Source organism: Peromyscus eremicus, chromosome 10, assembly GCF_949786415.1.
Source record: "Peromyscus eremicus chromosome 10, PerEre_H2_v1, whole genome shotgun sequence".
Taxonomy (NCBI): domain Eukaryota; kingdom Metazoa; phylum Chordata; class Mammalia; order Rodentia; family Cricetidae; genus Peromyscus; species Peromyscus eremicus.
In genome coordinates, this window is record NC_081426.1 from 26,921,290 (window position 1) to 26,943,906 (window position 22,617).

General features: G+C 45.3%; 2 protein-coding genes across 8 annotated transcripts in view; one reads left to right on the top strand and one right to left on the bottom strand.

Annotated features, from left to right (window-relative positions):
• Window positions 1–3,784, bottom strand: part of Eif4enif1 (eukaryotic translation initiation factor 4E nuclear import factor 1) — a 39,470-nt gene extending 35,686 nt beyond the window's left edge. Inside the window, exons 1-2 of one of the 3 annotated variants that reach the window (XM_059275648.1) lie at window positions 3,703–3,784; window positions 2,753–2,876 (exon numbers count right to left, since the gene is read on the bottom strand). In XM_059275648.1, the coding sequence (XP_059131631.1) occupies window positions 2,753–2,848 (96 nt within the window). In that variant the 5' untranslated portion in view covers window positions 2,849–2,876; window positions 3,703–3,784. Of the gene's footprint in view, window positions 1–2,752; window positions 2,877–3,340; window positions 3,450–3,507; window positions 3,619–3,702 lie in introns of those variants that run through there. The other 2 variants (XM_059275646.1, XM_059275647.1) reach the window with 2 other exon arrangements.
• An 8,480-nt stretch (window positions 3,785–12,264) lies between these two features.
• Sfi1 (SFI1 centrin binding protein) overlaps window positions 12,265–22,617 on the top strand; it is a 61,434-nt gene continuing 51,081 nt past the window's right edge. For 4 of the 5 annotated variants that reach the window (XR_009381828.1, XM_059275649.1, XM_059275652.1 and 1 more), the window contains exons 1-4: window positions 12,265–12,373; window positions 16,554–16,674; window positions 18,185–18,355; window positions 21,444–21,515. Coding sequence is in view for 4 of the 5 variants with exons in the window: in XM_059275649.1 (XP_059131632.1) it covers window positions 16,652–16,674; window positions 18,185–18,355; window positions 21,444–21,515 (266 nt within the window). In the remaining variant the exon portion in view is untranslated. Of the gene's footprint in view, window positions 12,374–12,474; window positions 12,653–16,553; window positions 16,675–18,184; window positions 18,356–21,443; window positions 21,516–22,617 lie in introns of those variants that run through there. The other variant, XM_059275650.1, reaches the window with a different exon arrangement.

Consider the following 22,617-nt stretch of genomic DNA (forward strand, 5'->3'; position numbering starts at 1 on the left):
AAGAGAAGCTAAGTGGCCGAGTCTGGTTACGTACACCCTTAGTCCCAGTATTTGGGAAGCAGAGGCAGGTGGAACTCTGCGTTTGAGGCCAGCCTGGTCTATGGAGGGAGTTCCAGGACAGCCAGGGCTACACAGAGAAACCCTGTCTCAAACAAACGAACAAACAAACAAAAAAAGAGAAGCTAAGTGTCATACTGAAGGTCACACGGGTTAAAGGTAAAGTAGTAATCCAGTCCATGAGTGGCACGCAACAATCCTTAGCCTCTCTTTCCTTCTCCAAAACTTTCATGGACAAGAAGGTGCATCACCCCTTTCCAAAGCTGTGCCACTAATTACCAGACTTGCTCCTGTCTAGCTGGACTACTGGGAACTCTCAGCCAAACTCCCACCTTCTTGGGTAGGTTGCCCTTAAGCCCAATATCCTATTACAGCACCCTTTCTTGAATTAAAGGTTCCCTCTACAATTTCTATGTGCAATGACTGGCTTCTATATAGCTAAAGTTCCTATCATGCTGGGCAAGTTGTGGAACACTCATAGGGTCAAAGAACTGGAGTCCCAACTTTTCAAGATGAGCTAAAATGGAAAAAGCAGGAAACAACAGTCAGAACCCAGTACCTATGGCCTTGTCAACCAGTTAAGAACTTCCAGTTAGCTATATATTCTGGAGAGCTGACATATTAAGATCGGATAATGATTTTTCACACCCTAATTCTGCTTTCCTCAAAATAGGCATCCTTATTTTTATGCTAGCTTAAATACAGCACTCAAAAGCTACCTGTCAGAGGTTACCACTCAACTGCTTATGGAAGATATATATAAAATTATCAAAGATGATTTTTGTATAGGAAACGGATCATCTCATTCCTGACTTCTACCTGGAATTTAAATCTTACTCTTCTCTGAGGCTTACTTTCCTTTTTTTTTTTTTTTTCCCCCAAGACAGGGTCTCACCATGTAGCTCTGGCTGTCCTAGAAATCACTATGAAGATCAGGTTGGGCTTGAACTCACAGATAACCACCTGCCTCGCCTAAGAGCTGTTATTAAAGGTGTGCGCCATTGTATTGAATGCAAAACATAGCTTTCGTTTTTCGGAACACAGCTTAGCAAAACAGATCAGAAATTAAATATCAATGACTTAAGCCCCTCCAGGATGACAGAAGCACACGATCAACCCATTTATAATATCCTGGTTAACTGTCACAGAGGCTTAAATGTTGGTGTGAAGACACCATGTAACTTTAACTTGACTTCCTATACTTGAAAGCACAGCAGAGGTCACGCTCAAACTCAGAGAGCAGCTCTGTATCTCAGCTACCTGACAAACATCATTTGTCAGTTTTTCACAGAAGAGACTACTTCAAAAAACCAAACTAGGAAATTTGGAATCACATATCCTTGTAAGTAGTTCAAAGCCATTTCCCTTCATCTGATACATTCAGAATTCACCTGCCAACATTTTAGGCAATGAGTTTAAGTTGTGGAGCACTTCTCAAGCATGAGAGCACTTACATTTGGAAGACAAAATCTAAATACAGTTCAAAAGCTCTCTGATGGGCTGGAGAGATGGCTCAGCCGTTCAAGGCTAGGCTCACAACCAAAAGCTCTCTGACAAATTGGTTAATCCCAGCGCTAGGGAGGTGGAGGCGCCTGGTCTGGCCTACAACTGGCTGATAGGAAAGCAATCAAGAACTCACGTTACGCTTAAAAATTCCCTCCCATGCATACCTCATCATTCATTCATCCGTTCATTCTCTCTCCTCTAACGCTGAAAATTACCATATACTTTATCAGTTAAGGAAGAGTAAAGGCAGTACACCAACAAGGCCCAGCTTTACTAAGTAAAGGAGGCTAGGGACAATAAGCCACGCTGGAATTCATGAAGGTGTTCATACTAAGGAAATACACACATGAGCTCAGCTACAACATAATCCCTAGACTTTCCACTTTAGGAACGTTTCATATACTCTAGCCCAGGGCATTTTAGACAGCCAGAAATGAACCTATAGTTTACCGCAACTTGTTAATCTGTTCAGGAACACTTAGCAGCCAATACGACACAGATGCTATTATCTTTACTAAGTGTACAAAATCTTGATGTGGTTCCTGAGCTAGGGAAGACAGCAAGACGACCGGTTTAAAACCAGCTGTAGTAGTGCACACTCTAGCTTCACACTCAAGAGGCTGAAGGGAGAGAGTACCATAGGCAAACAATGTCTCCAAAAACAAAAACAGGAAGCTTAAAATCACTATGTATTCTTAAGCAATGGAAAATAATATACAATATATAATGAATGAAGGCTTGCTTTTGTTGAGTTCATATCTGATTTACAACAAAAGAGAAAAAAAAAAAAAAAAAAAAAAAAAAAAAAAAACAAAAAAAAAAAACGGGCTAAAAAGTCCACAATTACTCCTGACCATGCCACTCCTACAGAAATTGGACTTTCAAGGAAACATCAATACAAAAGACACTGATCCTGTGAAGCATCCCAGAGCTGGAATCCTCACCTGATCCCATTCCACCCAATCACACAACTGTTACAGAACATCTGAGTGCAAACACATACTTATCTACAAATTTCATACAGGGTCTGAGAAAACAGCCTTTCACCTAAAACCTACAGTTTAAACCCAGTAGTCACACTTCCAAGAAAATGACCAAACTGATTACTATTTAGTCTCCAGTGACTACCACTTTAAATAACTCCAATGAAATAGCTACACATTACTACTTCATCAGTAACAGAACTTACTTTTGTATAGCGATGGGGGGATTTGGAGGTGGGCAGTTTCTTTAGGTCAAAGAAAGCATCTCCATTTTCTGTTTCATCCACACTTCTCTTCTCCATGGCTTCTTGGTGTACAATTTTTTTGCACCTGGGAAGATAAATTTCAGCACAAAATTGTCAAAGGGAACAATAAATATTCAGAAACGTTAGCTGCTTATGAAACTGAAACTTTGAGGGGGAAAAAAATCTAAATAGTTGTGTAAAGAAATCCACCCCAAAATTATGGTATGAACCAGAACTAAATTGGAAAAAGAACCACCTTCAGTATTGAGTATCCACAGCATAAGGAAAGCAGAAGTGGAAGGGGCCTAACTCAGGGTACAACCTTTAATTATCTTTAATACAAAGAGAAACCAAAATAGTCGCTGCCACCCACGAGAACCGACCAGGCGGTGCCGGTGAAGTTTCCCGGAGTAGAGTAGGGGCAGGACTGGTTAGGCTGCCGATCCGGGAAGTCAGACTGCTGGGAAGTGCCTGTCACTTGTCAATGGACGGCACCAGCTGCCCCTTATTACCCCAATGTATGGGGCTGGGGAACCCGCCCGGGCGCACCTCTCTCAGCCGGCCACACCTGTGGCCATGTGAGGGGTGTCCGCGGCTAGGGAAGGTCCGGTGCGGGCCTCCTCTGGGAAACTCCGCTCCTTAAACCAACCCCCAGCCCCTCGCGCAGGCCCCGGGCCAGAGGCCTCCTCGGGAAGAAGGGCGGGGGCGATACTCACGGAGAGAGGCGGGCCGGAGGGAGCAGGGACCAAGTCCACGGGCCGGCCGCCTACAGCCGGCGCAGGCCCGCCTGCTGCCCGCCGGCCGCCCGCGCGCCTCGCGCCTCGGCCGCCCCCTGCGCGCGCCCTGCCGCCCGCGCTCCCGGGGCAGCGCGCCGTCCTCGCCCGCAGGCCGGGGCCCTGCTCTTGCCGTACCCTTGTTCGGAGCGCCCGCCGCCGGGCGGCCCCGCGCTTTGGCCGCCGCGTCCCCCCCGCGCTCGCTCCAGGCCCGGCGCCGCTGCCCGCGGCCTGTGCTTGCGCCCCCCCCAATCCGCTCGGGCTGGCTCTCCTCAGCCGCCGTAACCGCGGCCCGGCCCTCCGACGTAGCTCTCCGCCCCCTCCCCCTAATAACCCCCGTCGCGCACCGCGGGCCCAGGCACCGCCCTCGCAGCGCGCAGGACCTGGGGTGTCCCCGGCGGTGCCTGTCGGAAAAGCCGCACTGTACGGCGCCCTCCGGGTTGAGCGCTGCGTGGGCCGGACGGCGAGAGCGCTATAGCCCGAAAGTCAGGATGGCCGAGGGGAAGTGGTCAGGACGGGAGCTGCGGGAGCCTGCGCCCGAACGCTCAGGCGGCCGCTGTGGGCAGCTCAAGGAAGGGCGCCCCGTTCCCACGCGTCGGGAAGGGCGGAGCCAGTAGCGCGCTGTCCCGGACCCGCGCCACGCCGGCGCGAGCAGGGTGGCCTGGGTGGGTGTGCTTCGTCCGGTCGCTGGCTGTCACCAGGCAGGGTCACACCTGGAGTTTGGGCAGCAGGAGCCAGTTAGAAGACCATAGTGGTGTTGTGTTTGTGTTTACTATTGGCGTGATCTAGGGTAAAGCTCTGAGCGCCCTGATTCCCCCCCCCCCCAAAAAAAAATCTTGTTCCTAAAGTTACTAGAAGAGGATTAGCCATAAGGGCTGGTGCATTAATACGCAAGTTTGCCGCAATTATTTTTGATACTACGTGAAGAAAATTGACTAATTGTATCTCCATTGAACAACCTGAATCTTGCTTTACCCTGCATGGGAAGGGAAGAGTTAAGTATCTGGGGGAAAATAGATGGCCGGTATCGGGCGCTTAGCCTTTGCCAGAGTCCCGAAACTCAAGCTGACGAGGATACAGATACGCATATAAGTAAATAAGCCAAGAACGGCGGTTCTGGGAAGGTCACTTGTGACCCTGGTCTGCTTGAGAATGCTGAGCTGTTTCTGCACTGTGGGACTGCCTACAGTAGATGTTTCTTGGGCGTGGAAGAACATGGAGGCTGAGCATGTTGGCCTAAGCATGTAATCTTAATTTTGTGGAGCTTGGGACCGGGAGTTCAAAGCCAGCGTGGGCAACATAGCATTTGAACATCATTTATTTTACTTGGGAAACTACTTCGCTTTCTTTCTGTGAGCCATGGCAACAAAAGTAATTTCCCCCCTTTGAAATTATTAATAAAGTCTTTCTCACAAACTATCTTTCATGACAGGGTTTCACTATGTAACCCTTACTAGCCTCCCAAGGGCTAGGATTACAGGTGTGTGCCTCCAGAACTGCTTACAAGAGACAGAGGACTTAGGCCTGAATCTCCACTGCAATGTAGGCTGTATAGAGTTAGGAATGTATTTATCTTTAGCTTGGTTTGCCAGACGGTAATAGCAGTAATAAAGATTAAATTTGGCAACGAGAGGGGGAAGCCTTAGATAATCTGCATAAAGACTCTTTGAAAAAACTTTTTTTTTTTTTTGAGATAGGGTTTCTCTTTGTAGCAGCCCTGACTGTCCTGTAACTCTGTAGACCAGGCTGACCTATAACTTAATAAAGATCAGCCTGCCTCTTCCAAGTGCTGGGATTAAAGCTGTGTGCCACCATGCCCGGCTGAAAAAAAAAAATAAAGCCTACGCAAAGACACTGTGGGAAAAGAAAAGTGGTTGCTTTTCTTCTTTATTCCCCCCCCCCCAGGGTTTCTCCGTGTAGCCCTGGCAATCCTCACAGAACACACAGAGATCCCCCTGCCTCTGCCTCCAGAGTGTTGGGATCAAAGGTATTTGCCACCACTACCTGGCTGGGATCTAGATTTATTTTATTTTATTTATTTATTTTTGAGACAGGGTTTCTCTGTGTAATTTTGGTGCCTGTCCTGGATCTCGCTCTGTAGACCAGGCTGGCCTCGAACTCACAGAGATCCACCTGTCTCTACCTCCCGAGTGCTGGGATTAAAGACGTACACCACTACCGCCTGGCTAGATTTTTTTTTTCTTTTAACAACAGTTTATTAAAATGTACAACAGGCTCCAGGATAACACTTCATTCTAACTATAGGTGGCAAAGATGTTATTACAGTAGGGAATCCAGATGTTTAACAGGCTCCAGGTTAACACTTCATTCTAGCTGTAGGTGGCAAAGATGTTATGGCAGGGAATCCAGATGTTTAAATAGGAATGGAAGAGGGTCACCATCATCTCAGATATGAGGAACAGCTTACTTTTTGCCAGATTTCTTAATTCCACCTGTGGCCAGGGATCCCTTCCCCACGGCCTTGGCTTTTAGCTTCTTGAGTTTCTTCTCTTTGTTTCTGCTTGAAAGCCTTATCTTCCTCGTCCATCTCCTTGGGCTGTATCAGGGGCTTCTTTCTTTTTGCCACCTTCACAGCCCAACATGGCACCTACAGACAGCCTCTTCACAAGCGGGATCTATAATTTTTTTTTTTAAGACAGGGTTCAGGGTTTTTCTGTGTAGTTTTGTCCTGGATCTCGCTCTGTAGAACAGAATGGCCTCGAACTCACAGAGATCCGCTTGGCTCTGCCTCCCGAGTGCTGGGATTAAAGGTATGTGCCACCACCGCCTGGCAGGATCTAGATTCTTAAAGCTGAGAGAAAATAAGAGTAATTCTCTCATTATGGAGTACAGCAGGTACCTACACCCAGGTGCTGAGTTGGAGACCCAGAGCTCAGGCATGCTAGGTACCAGGTCTCTACCTGAGTTGTTCAGTATTTCAGTCAAGCTGAGGTCCTAATCAGTGCTAGGAAGGTACTCTTAAAAACTGAGCAACATTCCTAGCCCAGTAAATTATTTTCTCAAAGCTACCAAGTGTCACTTAGTGAAATCTGAGTGAATTTCACCACCCTGAACATCAGTCTCATCTGTCAGAAAGGAATCAGAGTTTGTACTTCTCTGTCTTGTAGAAGTAATTAGACATAACATTAAAATGAGCTGGGACTGGGGCTGGACATGGTGGCACAAGCTTGTAATTGCAACATTCAGGAGATGTCTACCTGTGACCTCCCGGATAGCATGGTCTCTACATAGTGAGTTCTAGGCCAGCCAGGGCTTCATAGTGAGACCCTGTCTCAAAAAATAAAAGGCAGAGCCTGGAGAAATGGCCCAGCAGTTTAGAGCATAGGCTGCTCTTGCTGAGGATCCAGGTTTGATTCTTAGCACGTGGATGATTTCACTCTACTTGTAACTCCAGTTCCAGGACAGACACCTTCTGGCCTCTGAAGACATAGGCATGCATGTAGTGCACTTCATACATACAGGTAAGCCACTAATACACATTAAATAAACCTTTAAAAAACCATGAAAATAAGCAAACAAAAAAATTAGGGACTGAGGATGTAGCTCATTTGCACAGTACAAACAATATATCCAAGGCCCTCAGTTTGATTTCCCTAGCAACCACTAAAAAACAAAAGAATAACAAAAAAAGCCATACCAAAAACCAGAGGATTAAGCCAGTATTTGGCTCCCAACTTTATAAATTGAATGGGTACCACCAGCTGTTCTGATTCATTTAACATCACCTGATGGTGGCTTAAAGGCCAGGAGCTAAGACCCCTTAAAGGATCCTTTATTCACGTGCTTGGGAATTGAAAGTGCTGTCAGCTGGGGCTACTGGAGCTTTGAAACACACGTCCTTTTTATTTATTTTATTATTTATTAGATTTATTTATTATGTATACAGTGTTCTGCATGCATGCCTGCAGGCCAGAAGAGAACACTAGATCTCATTACAGATAGTTGTGAGCCACCACATGGTTGCTGGGAATTGAACTCAGGACCTCTGGAAGAGCAGCCGGTGCGCTTAACCTGAGCCATCTCCAGCCCCATCCTTTTTATTTTTTAAAAGATTTTTATTTTATATGTATATTTGAGTGTCTTTTGTATATGTATGTACATGCCTGGTGCCCTCAAAAGGTTAGAAGGTGACTCATCTGGAACTGGAGTTTAGAGATGGAGTCAACATGTGGGTGCTGGGAGCTGTATCCCAGTCCTCTGCAAGAACTGCTGAGCCATCTCTCCCACCCCTACATGACCTCTTTATTATGTATGTGTGGTACCCTCAGAGGTCAGAGGAAGGTATCAGATCCCCTGGAACAGGAGTTACAGATGGTTTTGAGCAACCATGTGGGTACTGGGAACTGAACTTGGGTCCTCTGGAAGAACAAGTGTTCTTAACTGCTGAACCATCTCTCCACCTCCCTATACATGGCCTCTTAATATGGCCCGAGCTTCAGATTTCAAGGATAAATGTCTAGATATTTGCAGTGTGGTTTTTGTTTTGTTTTTTCCATGCTGAGACTTGAACCCAGGACCTTGCATACACTAGGAAGGGGCTCTATCAGGAGCCACACATGCCAGCCCTGGGTTGCCTTTTCCTAACCTGGTCCTGAAGGCATTGTTACTTTTGCTATATCCCACATTCTGTTCCTTATAAAGGACTCACAAAAACGATACTGTGTTCAAGAGGACAAGAATTGACTTGTTTATATGGGAGAAATGTCAACTGGTTGGTATTAAAAAGTGCCAGAAGCCATGTATGTCAGTGCTTAAGGAATTGTTGCTAACATGATTGGTACCTGGAACTAATTTCCTAAAATCTCTTGTCTATCCTAGTTTGGGACTACTCTTTACTGAGTCCTATTTAACAGATTATAGAACTGTGGCCTCACATCTCTTCATTTTTTTTTTTTTTTGTTATTGTTGGGGTTTTTGTTATTTTGTCTTTTTTTTCCCCCCAGATCTAAGGACCGAACCTAGGGCCTTGCGCTTGCTAGGCAAGCGCTCTACCACTGAGCTAAATCCTCAACCCCTTGTTGGTTTTTTTGTTTTGTTTTGGCTTTTCAAGACAGGGCTTTTCTTTGTAACTGTGGCTGTCTTTGAACTAGCTCTGTAGACCAAGCTGGCCTCACAAAGATCCGCCTGCCTCTGCCTCCCAAGTGCTGGGATTAAAGGCATGTGCTGTGCCACCACTGCCTGCCTCTTTTCATTCTTAAAAGCTTTGTTTTAGTTTGTGAGAAAGAAGACCATTACAATTTGGGGTTAAAGGTAAAACTTTACTAAGGAAGGGCACCTATAAACTCACTTCTGTGAAAAAGCAAGGCACTAGCTAAGCCTTTTTTCTTTGTTGCTTTTTGTTTTTTGACTTTTTTTAAAAGATTTTTATTTATTTATTATGTATACAGAAGAGGGTGCCAGATCTCATTACAGGTGGTTGTGAGCCACCATGTGGGTGCTGGGAATTGAACTCAGGACCTCTGAAAGAGCAGTCGGTGCTCTTAACCTCTGAGCCATCTCTCCAGCCCTTGACTTTTCGAGACAGGGTTTTTGTATTAAGTAACCCTGGTTGTCCTGGAACCAGGCTGGCCTTGAACTCACAAAGATCCACCTGTCTCTGCCTACTGAGTCATGGGATTAAAGATATTCACCCCTAGGCCTAGTTACAACTTTGGTTTTATAGAAGAGAAATGCTTCATGAAGTACTAGACACCAAGAAGCCTATACTAGTTATTACTATATGTGGTGGTTTCAATGAGAATGGCCACCACAGGCTCATCCCCTGTTGGTGGAACTGGTTGGGAAGTATTAGGAGGTGTGGCCTTGCTGGAGGAGGTCTGTCACTGGGGCTAGGTTTGAGGTTTCAAAAGACTGGCACCAGGGTTGGGGATTTAGCACAGTGGTAGAGCACTTACCTAGCAAGCACAATGCCCTAAGTTCGGTCCTCAGCTCCGGGAAAAAAAAAAAAGAAAACAAAACAAAAGACTGGCACCTTCCAGTGTGCCCTCTCTGCCTCCTGCTTCCAGATCAAGATGTGAGCTCTCAGCTGCTGTTCAGTGCCATGCCTGCCTGCCTGCTTCCCGCCTTGCTCCCCACATGACCTCCTATCCCTCTAGAACTACAAACCCCAAATAAACCCTTCCTTCTATAAGTTGCCTTGGTTGTGGTGTTTTAACCTAAATTGGCAGGGATAAGGGGCCCACACAGCAAACTGTTGAGTGGGAAGACTGGGGATATGAAATAAAGAAGACAAAGGCAATAGCTGGGACCAGGAGGTCTTGCATAAGCTGGTAACTTATGCCAAGCAAGTTTTTTAAGACGCATAGCATCATATATAGTGTTTGTGGTGGTTGGGGAGGAACGGCCAAGGTTAGCAGAAAGCTAAGTAACACATGTTGGCAAAGGGAACACGGGATACCTCTGACAACTGTGTAAGGACTGATAACCACAATCCACGGAGAAGAGTTAAGTCCCCAGAAACCACAATCTTGACTCCTAAGAGGCATCGGACAGGCCTTGCAAGTCTGTTCCTGGACAAGGACACACAACTAAATTCTCTTTATCCTTTCATGAAGGCCTCTAAGAAAGTCTTGGGTAGGTCTGGTCTCTCCACAGTGTTAATCACAGCAATAGAAAGAAGTAACATACACTATATCTTCCTGGTAGGACTGATGGTTTTCCTGTAACTCACATGGAAATACTGCTTATCTTTTCCTCAAATTGTCAAAGCTGAGGGTGATGAATGCACACAATGGCAAAAAGCATCAGCAAATCAACTCGAATCCAGAGTACATTTAGTGGCTGGAGAAATTGCTCAGTACTTACTGCTCTTGCAGATGACTCGGGTTTGATTCCCAGCACCCACTTTGAGCAGCTCATAACCACCTATAACTCCAGCTCCAGGGTAACCAATGCCTTGGATTTCCAGGGCATCTGCACTCACACAAACATTCCCTTACCAGACACGAGCACACATACATATAATTAAAACCAGGCATTAAAAAAATGTACCCATTTCTGCCAAGCAGTGGTGGCTCATGCCTTTAATCCCAGCACTCAGGAGGCAGAGGCAGGCGGATCTCTGTGAGTTTGATGCCAGTCTAGTCTCCAAAGCGAGTTCCAGGAAAGGCATAAAACTACACAGAGAAACCCTATCTCGAAAAACAAAACAAAACAACAACAACAAAAAGTACCCATTTCTAATTCTGGATATATCAAATTTATATAATTTATGTGGCGATACTTGTAAGACTAATTTATAGTAAACTAAAAAAATGGTTCCAGTATTTTGACTATGAAATTAATCTAATTACCTTATCAATACTTGAAGCTATAACTTCAGGTGAGTTATCACCAAAAGGTTGGTTTTTTCTAAAACATAACTTCATTTTGTTTAGTTTTTTCTTTTTCTTTTTTAATGTGCAGTGGTTTCTGGACCCCTGGAAGTTAAAGCTGCCATCTGAGTGCTGGGAATTGATCTGGATCCTTTAGAAGAGCAGTCAATGCTCTTAACCACTGAGCCATCTCTCCAGCCCTTTTGGGGGCACTTTTGAAACAAGGTCCTGCTTTGTAGCCTTAGCTCGCCTTGACCTTTCTGTGTAGACCAGGCTGGCCTGGAATTTATGTTCACCTGCTGCCTCTCCAGTGTTGGAATTAAAGGTGTGTGCCACCCCACCTGGCCCAGCTGTTTTGTTTTTGAGACAAAGTCTTTGCAAATTTCAACAGTGGTTTTAAAATTGGTAATTTTTCCTGCCTCAGCTTCCCGAGTAGCTAGGGAATACAGGCATGCACCACCAGGCCAGATTTATTTATTTTCCTGTTACCTTTTATTTATTTACTTGTGTGTGTGCATGGGCATTGCTTGTGGCTAGAGGTCAAAGGATGACTTTTCAGCAAGTTCTCTTCTGCCATAGAAATCCTGGAGATTGAGCTCAGGTCCTATGGCTTAGTAACAGGTGGCTTACCTGCTGAGCCATCTCGACAGTTCAGCCAACTGTATTTAAACACTATTTATTTGCTTGCTATTCATATAGTCTCACTCTAGCCAAGGCTGTATGTACTGCAACTTACTAAATAGGCCTGGTTGTTTTGAAACTGCAGTGATCCTCCTGCCTCAACCTCTTACAGATGGTTGCCACCAATAAATGGTTTTAAACACTTTGAATTACAAAATCACCATTTGTAAAAAGGACCAAGGAAGTATTGAGTTTAATCTTTTTTAAAAATACTTATTTTGTGTATGAGTGTTTTGCCTGCATATAGGTCAAAAGAGAGTGCGACTTGTAGTCACAGCCTTTTAAATGCCACCATGGGAATCTGGATGGGCAAAAAAATGCTCTTAACCGCTGAGTCATGTCTCCCGCCTCTTGGTTCTAATCTTCACCCACCCACCCAATAGTCTTCCTTGTTTTTATTATGAAACCTTAGTCTTTTCTCAAAGCTATGTCTTCAAAGACAGAGCATTAATTGGCCGATCTAGTGCGGAGATTACCGACGTGTGCTACCATGCCCAAGTCCGACACCTGTCTGTTGCACGCCGTTCCGTGCAGGAGGCGTTACTGGAGAGCCGCGTCCAAGAAGCGCCCATACTTCCGGCCAAGAGAACCGTCAGAAGCCGAGCTCGGAGAGAAGCCAAAGGCCTCTATTCCCCGGGAGAACGCGCGCACTAAACACGACAGAGCAGCTTCCGGCGCGGGCCGCGTTGCCTTGGAGACGGGGGCGGGGCCGCCGGCGCAGGGCGCGAAATCCCCGGCCGCTGGCCTTTTCTGTAACCTCTTCCCTGCGTTCACTGAGGACTCGTCTCCCTCAGGTACGAGGCCAGGCCTAGCGACCCCAGACTTTGAATGGCTCATCCCCCTGCTTCAAAGCCGGCAGAGGACGGGTGCCTAGAAGCTGGGCCCTGAGACTGCTCTTTCTCCTGTTCAAGTGCAGGAGATGCTGCCTACCCACAAGGCTTTGGTCCATGCGTGGAAATGGGAGCAGAGCGTGCGTGAGGTCGTTCGGAGTCCGCCCTCCTTGCCCGGGCTGCTCTCGCGCTGTTTTTGCAGGGCCTATGCATCCTCCTCCTCCTGGTGGAGAACTCTTTAAGGTGATTCTCCTGCCCGCGCGAAGCTTATTAGCCTGCTCAGATCGAAATTCGATTCAGGGATGTACCTGGGCGAGGGGCTCTTTGTATACGGTGCTCTCGAGTGACCTAGCCGAGAGCTGAACCCACATTGCGTTTGTACCACGGATCCTCTTCTGGAGGTGTACTGAGGCTTGAACGCCAGTGGCACCTCTGCCCCCTGTTAGCCGATGACCTTGAGCATCACCTGAAAGTGATTATAAGTACCTGCTGAAGTGGCGTTGTTAAAGTGGGTCGTTCATGGAAAGTGCTTTGGAGAAAGCATGGAACCTGCGCGCTATAAATGTCATCTTAATTGTAGTCCGTGTGCCTTAGATTGTGTGGTAATTACCAAGTGTTGAGAAAATAAGATTGGATGGGAAGGCTTCCTGGAAGCAGTAGTTGAAACTTACTCAGGGGCTTGATATATAAATGTCCTCTTTTTCTTTAATAGAATCTTTTATTTTTAAAAAATTGTACAATACTGTAGCTACATGTGTGTATTTCACATTATCATGGTTTTTAAAATATATTTTTTTGAATGAATGGTTATACATTAAAGGGGCCCTAGAACTGGCCCGACGCTTATTAAGAACTCTTACTGCAGCCGGGTGGTGGTGGCACATGCCTTTGATCCCAGTGTCAGGAGGCAGAGGCAGGTGGATCTCTGTGAGTTCCAGGCCAACCTGGTCTACAAAGCGAGATCCAGGACAGGCTCCAAAGCTATAGAGAAACCCTGTCTAAAAAAACCAAAACAAGCCGGGCGGTGGTGGCGCACGCCTTTAATCCCAGCACTCGGGAGGCAGAGCCAGGCGGATCTCTGTGAGTTCGAGGCCAGCCTGGGCTACAGAGTGAGTTCCAAGAAAAGGCGCAAAGCTACACAGAGAAAACTTGTCTCGAAAAACCAAAAAAAAAAACCAAAAAAAAAAAAAAACAAAACAAAACAAAACAAAATAAACAAACAGGGGGCTGGAGAGATGGCTCAGAGGTTAAGAGCACTGCCTGCTCTTCCAGAGGTCCTGAGTTCAATTCCCAGCAACCACATGGTGGCTCACAACCATCTGTAATGAGATCTGGTGCCCTCTTCTGGAGTGCAGTCACATATGCTCTATACATAATAAATAAATAAATCTTTAAAAAAATAAAATAAAATAAAATAAAAACAACAACAACAAAAAAGAACTCTTACTGCTCATCCAGGGGACCCCAGTTGATTCCTGGTGGCTCACAAGACACCTGTACTTCCATCTTAGAGGTAGATTGCTTGTCCGGTGCTTTGGACTCCATTTCTAGTATCTCTGTAACACAAAGTTGTTCACACTAGCCTGACCTCCGATTGATGACTATTAAAAATAATAATAAAATAAATAAGATTTATGTGTGTGATTTTGCCTGCATGAGTGTCTGTGTACCTTGTGCATGCTTGTTACCCTCAGAAGCCAAAATGGGGAGGTCAGAAGAGATTGTCAGATCCCCCAGAACTGGAGTTACAAGTGGTTGTGAGCCACCATTGAGTGCTGGGAATTTAATCCGGGTACTCCAGAAAAGCAGTCAGTGCTCTCAACAGCTGAGCCATCAGTCCAGCTCCTATGCTCCCCCCAACCCCCCACGGCAAAGATTTACTATTTTTTTAGTTATGTGTCTGCGAAGGTACATGTGCATGTATGTGTTTACAGGTGCCCTTGGAGGCCAGGGGCATTGGGTCCCTTGGAACTGGAGTTACAGGTAGTTGTAAGCCATCCAATGTGGGTGCTAGGAATCAACCCAAGTCCTCAGCAGGAGTATCATGTGTTCTTAACTGCCAAGCTCTCTCTCCAGCCCTGATCTCAGCTTTTTAGACTGTGGGTCATGACTCCATATAAGGGGAGTTTAGAAAAATTTGACAACAGTAAAGGCTTCTTTTTTTTTTTTTTTTTTTTTTTTGGTTTTTCGAGACAGGGTTTCTCTGTGTAACTTTGTGCCTTTCCTGGAACTCACTTGGTAGCCCAGGCTGGCCTCGAACTCACAGAGATCCACCTGCCTCTGCCTCCCGAGTGCTGGGATTAAAGGCGTGCGCCACCACCGCCCGGCCAGTAAAGGCTTCTTAACATGTGACCAAAATGAACTAAAAAATAAAATGTCGTGAATCTCAGGTGTTTGGGGCAATCCTCATCTGTGTTGCTTGCATCACATGACCTTGTTTGTAGTGGCCTTGCTTCTGACACACATGTAGTCTCACTGTGGGAGCCGTCACACTACCACAGGCCAACAGACAAGGCCTGAAATTCCTTAGTTGAAGTTCAAGATCCATTTATGAATTGCAGTATTTTTACTTTTTTGTTTTGTTTTTTTGAGACAGGGTTTCTCTGTGTGGCCCTGCTGTCCTGGAAATTGCTCTGTAGACCAGGCTGGCCTCAAACTTGCAGAGATCCACCTGCCTCTGCCTCCTGAGTGCTAGGATTAAAAGGCATGTGCCACCACAGCCTGGCTCAGGAGTAACTTTTTTTTTTTTTTAAAGATTTTATTTATTGGGGCTGGAGAGATGGCTCAGCAGTTAAGAGCACTGACTACTCTTCCAGAGGTCCTGAGTTCAATTCCCAACAACCACATGGTAGCTCACAACCATCTGTAATGAGATCTGGTGCCCTCTTCTGGCTTGCAGGGACACATGCAGGCAGAACACTGTATACATAATAAGTATAAAAAAAAATCAACACATAATAGAGAAAAATAGACTAAAAATTTTTTCATTTATTTATTTTATGTATATGAGTGCTCTTATGTGCCTGTATGCCTTTATGCCAGAAGAGGGCATCAGATCCCACTGTAGATGGTTGTGAGCCACCACGTGTTGCTGTGATCTAACTCATGACCTCTGGAAGAGCAGCCAGTGCTCTTAACTGCTGAGCCATCTCTCCAGCCCCCAGAAGTAACTTTTTATTTTTATTTATTATTATTATTATTATTATTATTATTATTATTATTATTATTTTGGTTTTTCGAGACAGGGTTTCTCTGTGTAGTTTTGCGCCTTTCCTGGAACTCCCTCTGTAGTCCAGGCTGGCCTTGAACTCACAGAGATCCGCCTGCCTCTGCCTCCCTAGAGTGCTGGGATTAAAGACGTGCGCCACCACTGCCCGGCCAGAAGTAACTTTTTAATAATACAAATTAGAATAAGATAAGTGCTTTGGCTACTTCTGTGTCAGCTTGACACAAGCTAGAGCTATCTGAAAAGAGGGAACTTCAATTGAGAAAATGCCACCTTAAGGTCCATTTATAGGGCATTTTCTTTCTTTCTTTTTTATTTTTATTTATTTTTTTATTTTTTTGAGACAGGGTTTCTCTGTGTAACATCCCTGGCTGTCCTGGAACTCACATTGTAAACTAGGCCGATATCCAACTCACAACAGATCTGACTGCCTCTGCCTCCTGAGTGCTGGGATTAAAGGCATGTGCCACCGCTCCCCAACTGTAGGGCACTTTCACAATAGGATACTGATCAGGGAATCCTGACCCATTGTGGGTGTAGTCATCCCTGGGCTGGTGATCCTGGGTTCTATAAGAAGGCCATGATGAGCAAGCCACTAAGCAGCATTCCTCCATGGTCTCTGCATCAGCTCCTGCCTCCATGTTCCTGCCCTGGTTGAGTTTCTGTCCTGACTTCCTTTGATGATGAGCAGTGATGTGGAAATGTAAGCCAAAGAAACCCTTTCCTTTCCTCCTCAAGTTGCTTTGGCCATGGTGTTTCATCACAGCACTAGAAACCCTAACTAGGACAGTAAGAGATTGTTCATGCTTAGTTAGCATTGAATTAAGAAGTAGAGGGGCAGGGACCTCAGAGCGGGCAGGCAGCTGTGACCCCTGGGAGTGTACAAGCAATTTACTCTCTTCTGTCCCTTTTCTGCAGTTATAAGAGGAAGATAAAAGGCTGTGGTTCATCAGTAATCCAGGCACAGAAACACATATAATCACTAGTTGAATTTCCATCAAATTGTTCAGCAGAGCATGGAGAAGAAGATTGACTCCAGGTACGTGATGGAATTGGGCAAAATTGGCAGCTGAAGTTACGGTTCAACTGCTGGGATCATGGGCATGTGCCACCACACCTGGCTAATGCTGAAATACAATGTTTGGTAAAAAGTATGATGTTTCCGCGGGGCGGTGGTGGCACATGCTTTTAATCCCAGTGCTTGGGAAGCAGAGGCAGGTGGATCTCTGAGTTTGAGGCCAGCCTGGTCTAGAGTGAGTTCCAGGGCAGCCAGGGCTACACAGAGAAACCTGTCTAGAAAAAGCAATAACTAAATAACTAAATAGATAAATAAATAAGTAAAAGTATAAGGTTTCATATTGATACAGAGTTATGTTATCTGAAAACAATTTTTAATTGCTTTTTTGAAAGACTTGGAGCCAGGTATGGTGGTGCATGCCTGTCATCCCAGCACTTAGGAAGTGGAAGCAGGAGCATCAGGAGTTCAAGGCCAGTCTGGGCCATATGAGACCCTGTCTCAAAAAAACTACAAAAAGATTTGCTTATTTTCTTGTTTAAGTAGCAGAGGTACAGTGCCTGCAGAGGTCCAAGGGCATTGGATCCCTTGGAATTAGAATTGCAGGGGTGTGTGAGCCACTGGATATGGGTGCTGGGACCTGAACTCTGGTCCTCATGAGAGCAGCAAGCTCGTTTAACCATTGACCCATCAATCCAGTTCCCTAAAATTTAAAAAAAATTGTATTACAAACATTTATTTTTATATGTATACATTTATTTATTTATACATTTATCTATTTATTTAGACACCATGTTTCTGTGTAGCCCTGGATGTCCTGGAACTGATTATGTAGACTAGGCTGGCCTTGAACTCAGAGATCCACTTGTCTACTGCCTCTGTCTAGTGGGTACTGGGATTAAAAGCATGCACCACCACTGCTTTGCTAAAAAGTTTATTTTTATGTGGCTGGGTGTTTTGTCTGCATGTATGTCTGTGCACCAGTACATGCCTAGTGCTGTTGGAGGGCAGAGATGTCAGGTCCCTGGAACTGGAGTTACAAATGGTTTTGAGCCACCATGTGGATGCTGGGAGCCTAACCCAGGTCCTCTGAAAGAACAGCAGTGCCCTTAATCACCAAACCATCTCTCTAGCCTCTTCCTTAAGATTTTATTATTATCTTAGTTTCTTTTGAAGTACTAGAGACAGAACCTGAGACTTTGTGAAGTTTATCTCTGAGCCAAAATCCCAGCCCCTCAATTGTAGTTTCTACTTAGGAACTTGTTTCTAGTTTGTGAATGATTTCCTTTAAAATAGAATAAAAACTAATTAAAGAACATGCTAGGCCTAATGACCCCACTGTTGCTCTGCGGTTTCCACCTAGTGCTGGCCCAGCAGTACTGGTTGCTGGATTTCTGTTAGGTCAGGCTGCTTTCTCTTCGGGCATAGTCAGCCTCAGTCTCCATGACTGTAACAACAACTTTGTTGAGTGTTAAAATGTATTTCTAGTGTACGAAGACTTCTTTCTTTCCTTTCCTTTCTGCTCCAATTTAAGGTCTTTTAGGGATGGTGTGGCTAAGAAACCTTGTTCTCCAAAGGCACTGCCCTTCAAAAAGTCTTCTGCCTTCTCTGGGATCCAGAGGGAGTTACCTAGAAGCTGTCATTCTTTATACTATCATACGTCACAAAATTGGGCTCGACACCGGCTAAGAGAACTGCGAAGCAGGTGAGACTTTTCAGTTGTTTTTCTTTCTTGCCCAAATTGAAGGAATGATTCTTATTTTTCCTATGCCAGTTAGTTGGAGAACTCTGCTGAATGGAATATTCATATCAAAAGAATATTTAGGGCCAGGGCTGATGGTGCTTGTCTTTAATCCGAGCCCTCAGGAAGCAGAGGCAGACAGGTTTCTGTGAGTTTGAGAGTAGCCCAATCTACTTAGAGAGCTCCAGGCCAACCAGGGTTACATAGCACGAGACTTAGTCTTGGGAAAAAAAAAAAAAAAAAGAAGACTATTTAGGAAGCTGCAGACAGTCTGCATCATCCAGTGTTTATGGTCTCCAGGTGTGACGTATACAGTTAGCTGAGTCCTGAAGGATTATGTAAGACTAAGCTAGACAAAAGGTAGGAAGAAGAGGGTTTCAGGCTGAGCCCAGAGATTGACAAGGAGAATGAGCTCATGGGTGTGTGTGTATCAGGCACTGTGCTAGGTCCCTGCTTTCAGCACAGCCACAGGGAATGGCAGACACCCTGTGCGCTGATGTCTTACAGTGGCACAGCACTGCACAGGGGTTGGAGTAGAGAGCACTGAGTGCTCCACCCCTCCTTGCTCAGTGTTCGGGAAAGGTCAGACACCTAGATCTTTGCTGGGGATTTTAAACAGGAAGGAAGATGAGGAAAGGATGGTTCCCCTCAAATCTGATGTCCCCGTCTTGTCACTGACAAAATACTTCATATTGAAGGTGTTCTGTGTTGTCTTGTTTAAGGTGAGTCTGGATGGTGACACAGGCAGGAGAAAGCAAGAACGTGGTGGTTCAAAGCCAGTCTGGGCTACAAATGGCATCTGTCAAAAAAATTATACTTCTCGGGACAGTGGTGGCACACACCTTTAATCCCAGCACTCAGGAGGCAGAGGCAGGTGGATCTCTGAGTTTGAGGCCAGCCTGGTCTGCAGAGCGAGTTACAGGATAGCCAGGGTTGTTACATAGAGAAACCCTGCCTCGAAAAAACGAACAAACAAAAATTATCCTTCTAAGTTTCCTAAAATTATGACAAAGGAAAACATAGTGTGTGCTCCAATGTGAGTCTTCTCTTTGTCCACAGAATAAAAAGAAAACAATTTGATGGGATTTTATTTGTTTTATTTTATTTATTATTAAGAAATTTTCTATTCATTTTACATACCAACCACGGATTCCCCTGTCCTCCCACCCCCCAGCCTTCCTCCCCAACCCATCCCCCATTCCTACTGTTAGTTATTTGGCGACGCTCTTACCCTGCGAGGAAATGTCACGAAACACGACAGAATCCACTAACAAGAGTTTTACTTAGATAAGAGAGAGAGACAAGTGTGCTCAGGCCTGTGGAAGAGACACGTGTGTGTAGAGAAGAAGGAAGCCGGGAATATGGCGCAGGCGTACACAGGTCCATGTGGCTACTCCAGGCATGCATGTAGATCACATGGTTGCGTTGTGTGCTCTTATGCAACCATGCAAAGCCACGGGGTCCTGGTCACAAGAGACGCTTTTATCCAGAAATGGCTGTTTTGACCTGGAACTGGCTAGGCGGAAGTGTCTAGCTAGGTCCGCCGGACATGCCCAACCTTGGGGGCGTGTTGTGAATCTGTCACCCACCTCCTCCAAGGCAAGGCCTCTCGTGGGGAGCCAACAGAGCCTGGTACATTCAGTTGAGGCAGGTCCAAGCCCCTCCCCTGCACCAAGGCTGTGTAAAGTGTCCCCCATAGGTAGTGGGCTCCAAAAAGCCTACGTATGCCCCAGGAATGGATCCTGATCCCACTGCCAGGGGGCCCCTTAAGCAGGTCAAGCTACACAACTGTCTCACCTATGCAGAGGGCCTAGTCCTGTCCCATGGAGGCTCCGTAGCTATTAGTCCACAGTTCATGAGTTTTGATGAGATTTTAAAAAGATAATGTTTATATGTCCTTGTGTTGAGTTCTACTATTGCTAGGTCTAAGCTCCCACAGTCAGGCACAGAAAAAGTCCTTCAGCTAATCTTGGTGCATGTTAAACTGTAGGACTCAACTTTTTGCAAGCTTTGAGATTTACAGTCTCTGAGTTTTTGTTTTCGTTTTTTTTAAAGATTTATTTATTTATTATGCATACAACAATGTTCTGCCTGCGTGTAGGCCTGCAGGCCAGAAGAGGGCACCAGATCTCATTACAAGTGGTTGTGAGCCACCATGTGGTTGCTGGGAATTGAACTCAGGACCTCTGGAAGAGCAGTCAGTGCTCTTAACCTCTGAGCCATCTCTCCAGCCCCGTCTCTGAGTTTTATTATAGCAATGCCTGTCTTTAAAGAGATAATTATAAAGTGGCTGAGTTTGCAAGTTAGTGATAGAGTACCTGCTTAACCCGCAAGAGGCCTTGGCTTCCTGCACACACACACACACACACACACACACACACATACACACACACACACACACACGGTGGTTGGGGGAGATGACTTTAGAAATTGATAGAGGCCAAACTTTCCTTATTCATGTATTTTGTTTACTGGACTTGTAAAAAGACCTTGAGTGGTATGGTGGCACATGCTTTTAATCCTAGCACTCAGATAAGCAGAGATTGGTGGATTTCTGTGAGTTCCAGGCCAGCCTGAGCTACATATAAAAACAAAACAAAACAAAACAAAACAAAAACAACAACAACAACAACAACAAAACCCAACTGAAATCAAAAAGAAAGTGTTTAAAAACAATTTGCTGGATAGTAGGTTTGGGTTGTGGTTTTTTTTTTTTTTTTTTGGAAGCGTTTTTCAAGACAAGGTTTCTCTGTATAGCCTTAGCTGTCCTGGAACTAGCTGTGTAGACCAGGCTGGCCTCAAACTCACAGAGATCTGCCTGCTTCTGCCTCCCAAGTGCTGGGATTAAAGGCGTGTGCCACCACCACCCAGGCTGATTTTAGTTTTCTAAACCTGTCCTCTCCATTTCTGTTTGATGAAAGATTAGCTATGACATCATCTTTTGATTCAGACTCTGGTCCCTCCACTTGACACCTTAAAGGTTCCCTCTCTTTTCCAGAAAACTCCTGTTAGCCAGGTAGAATTTTCAAATGTGTGTGTCTTTTTCTTTCAGATGTGTGGCCAGAAAGTTTTTGTATGTGTGGATTCGAATGACTTTTGGAAGAGTAACTCCCTCCAGAGCCAGGTATTGTTAGCTCAGAGCACTGAGCTGCTGTTGGGCTTCTTCTGTTTCTGTTACTTATTTTATTTAAAAATTTTCAATTAAAATATAATTATGTCTTTTCTCCACTTTCCTCGTCAACATTATCATTGTGTGTGTGTGTGTGTGTGTATATTCACACATTATCATCATCTGTCTATGTATATGTATATATACACACACATATATGTATATATGTTTATTTTAAAGATAGGGTCCCACTTTGTATTTCTAGCTGGCGTGGAACTCACTATGTAGACTAGGCTGGCCCCCAGCTCAGAGTGCTGGGAATAAAGGTGTGTACCATTGCCCAGCATTTTGTTATTATTCTTGTTTTGGTTTGGTTTGGTTTGGTTTTTCAAAACAGGGTCATGGAACTGTCATGGAACTAGCTCTGTAGAACAGGCTGGCCTTGAACTTACAGAGATCCGCCTGGCTCTGCCTCTGCTTCCTGAGTGCTGTGACACCAGGCTTGGATTCAAAATGAACTCTTGGTACTTCCAACAAGCCTCCCTGCTAAGTAGCCCCCTCCCATCCCCAGTTAGCATGAACCAATTCACCCTTCTGGGTGCTCAGGTTAAAAACATAGGTGTCATCCATGACTCAACTTGTTCTCTTCTGCTCCAGTGTAAAATATCAGACACCCCAGATCATGCTGGTCTAACCGTCAAAATGTATTGAGAGTCCACTTCTTGGTAGCACTTGGTGTGGAGATGTCCTCTTCCTGCCTCACCCAGGAACTTACCTCACTCCTTTCCAGTCTTTTGTCAGTCTCTGCTCAGTAGATGCTTGAGGAAATCACATCATGTCATTCTGCGTCAATTGTCATTTGCTTTCAGTAAAAAGCAAAGCCAGAATCCCCCGGTGTGGTGCACAGGCCTTTACTCCAGCACCTCAACAGGCTGAGACAGGTAGATTGTAGTTGGGTTTTTTTTTTTTTTTCTCACTCTTTGCTCTTTGGAGGCCCACCACCCAGCTGCCAAATAAATACACGGAGACTTATCCTTATGAATGCCCAGCCTTAGCTTGACTTGTTTCTATCCAGCTTTTCTTAACTAAATTATTCCATCTACCTTTTGCCTCTGGG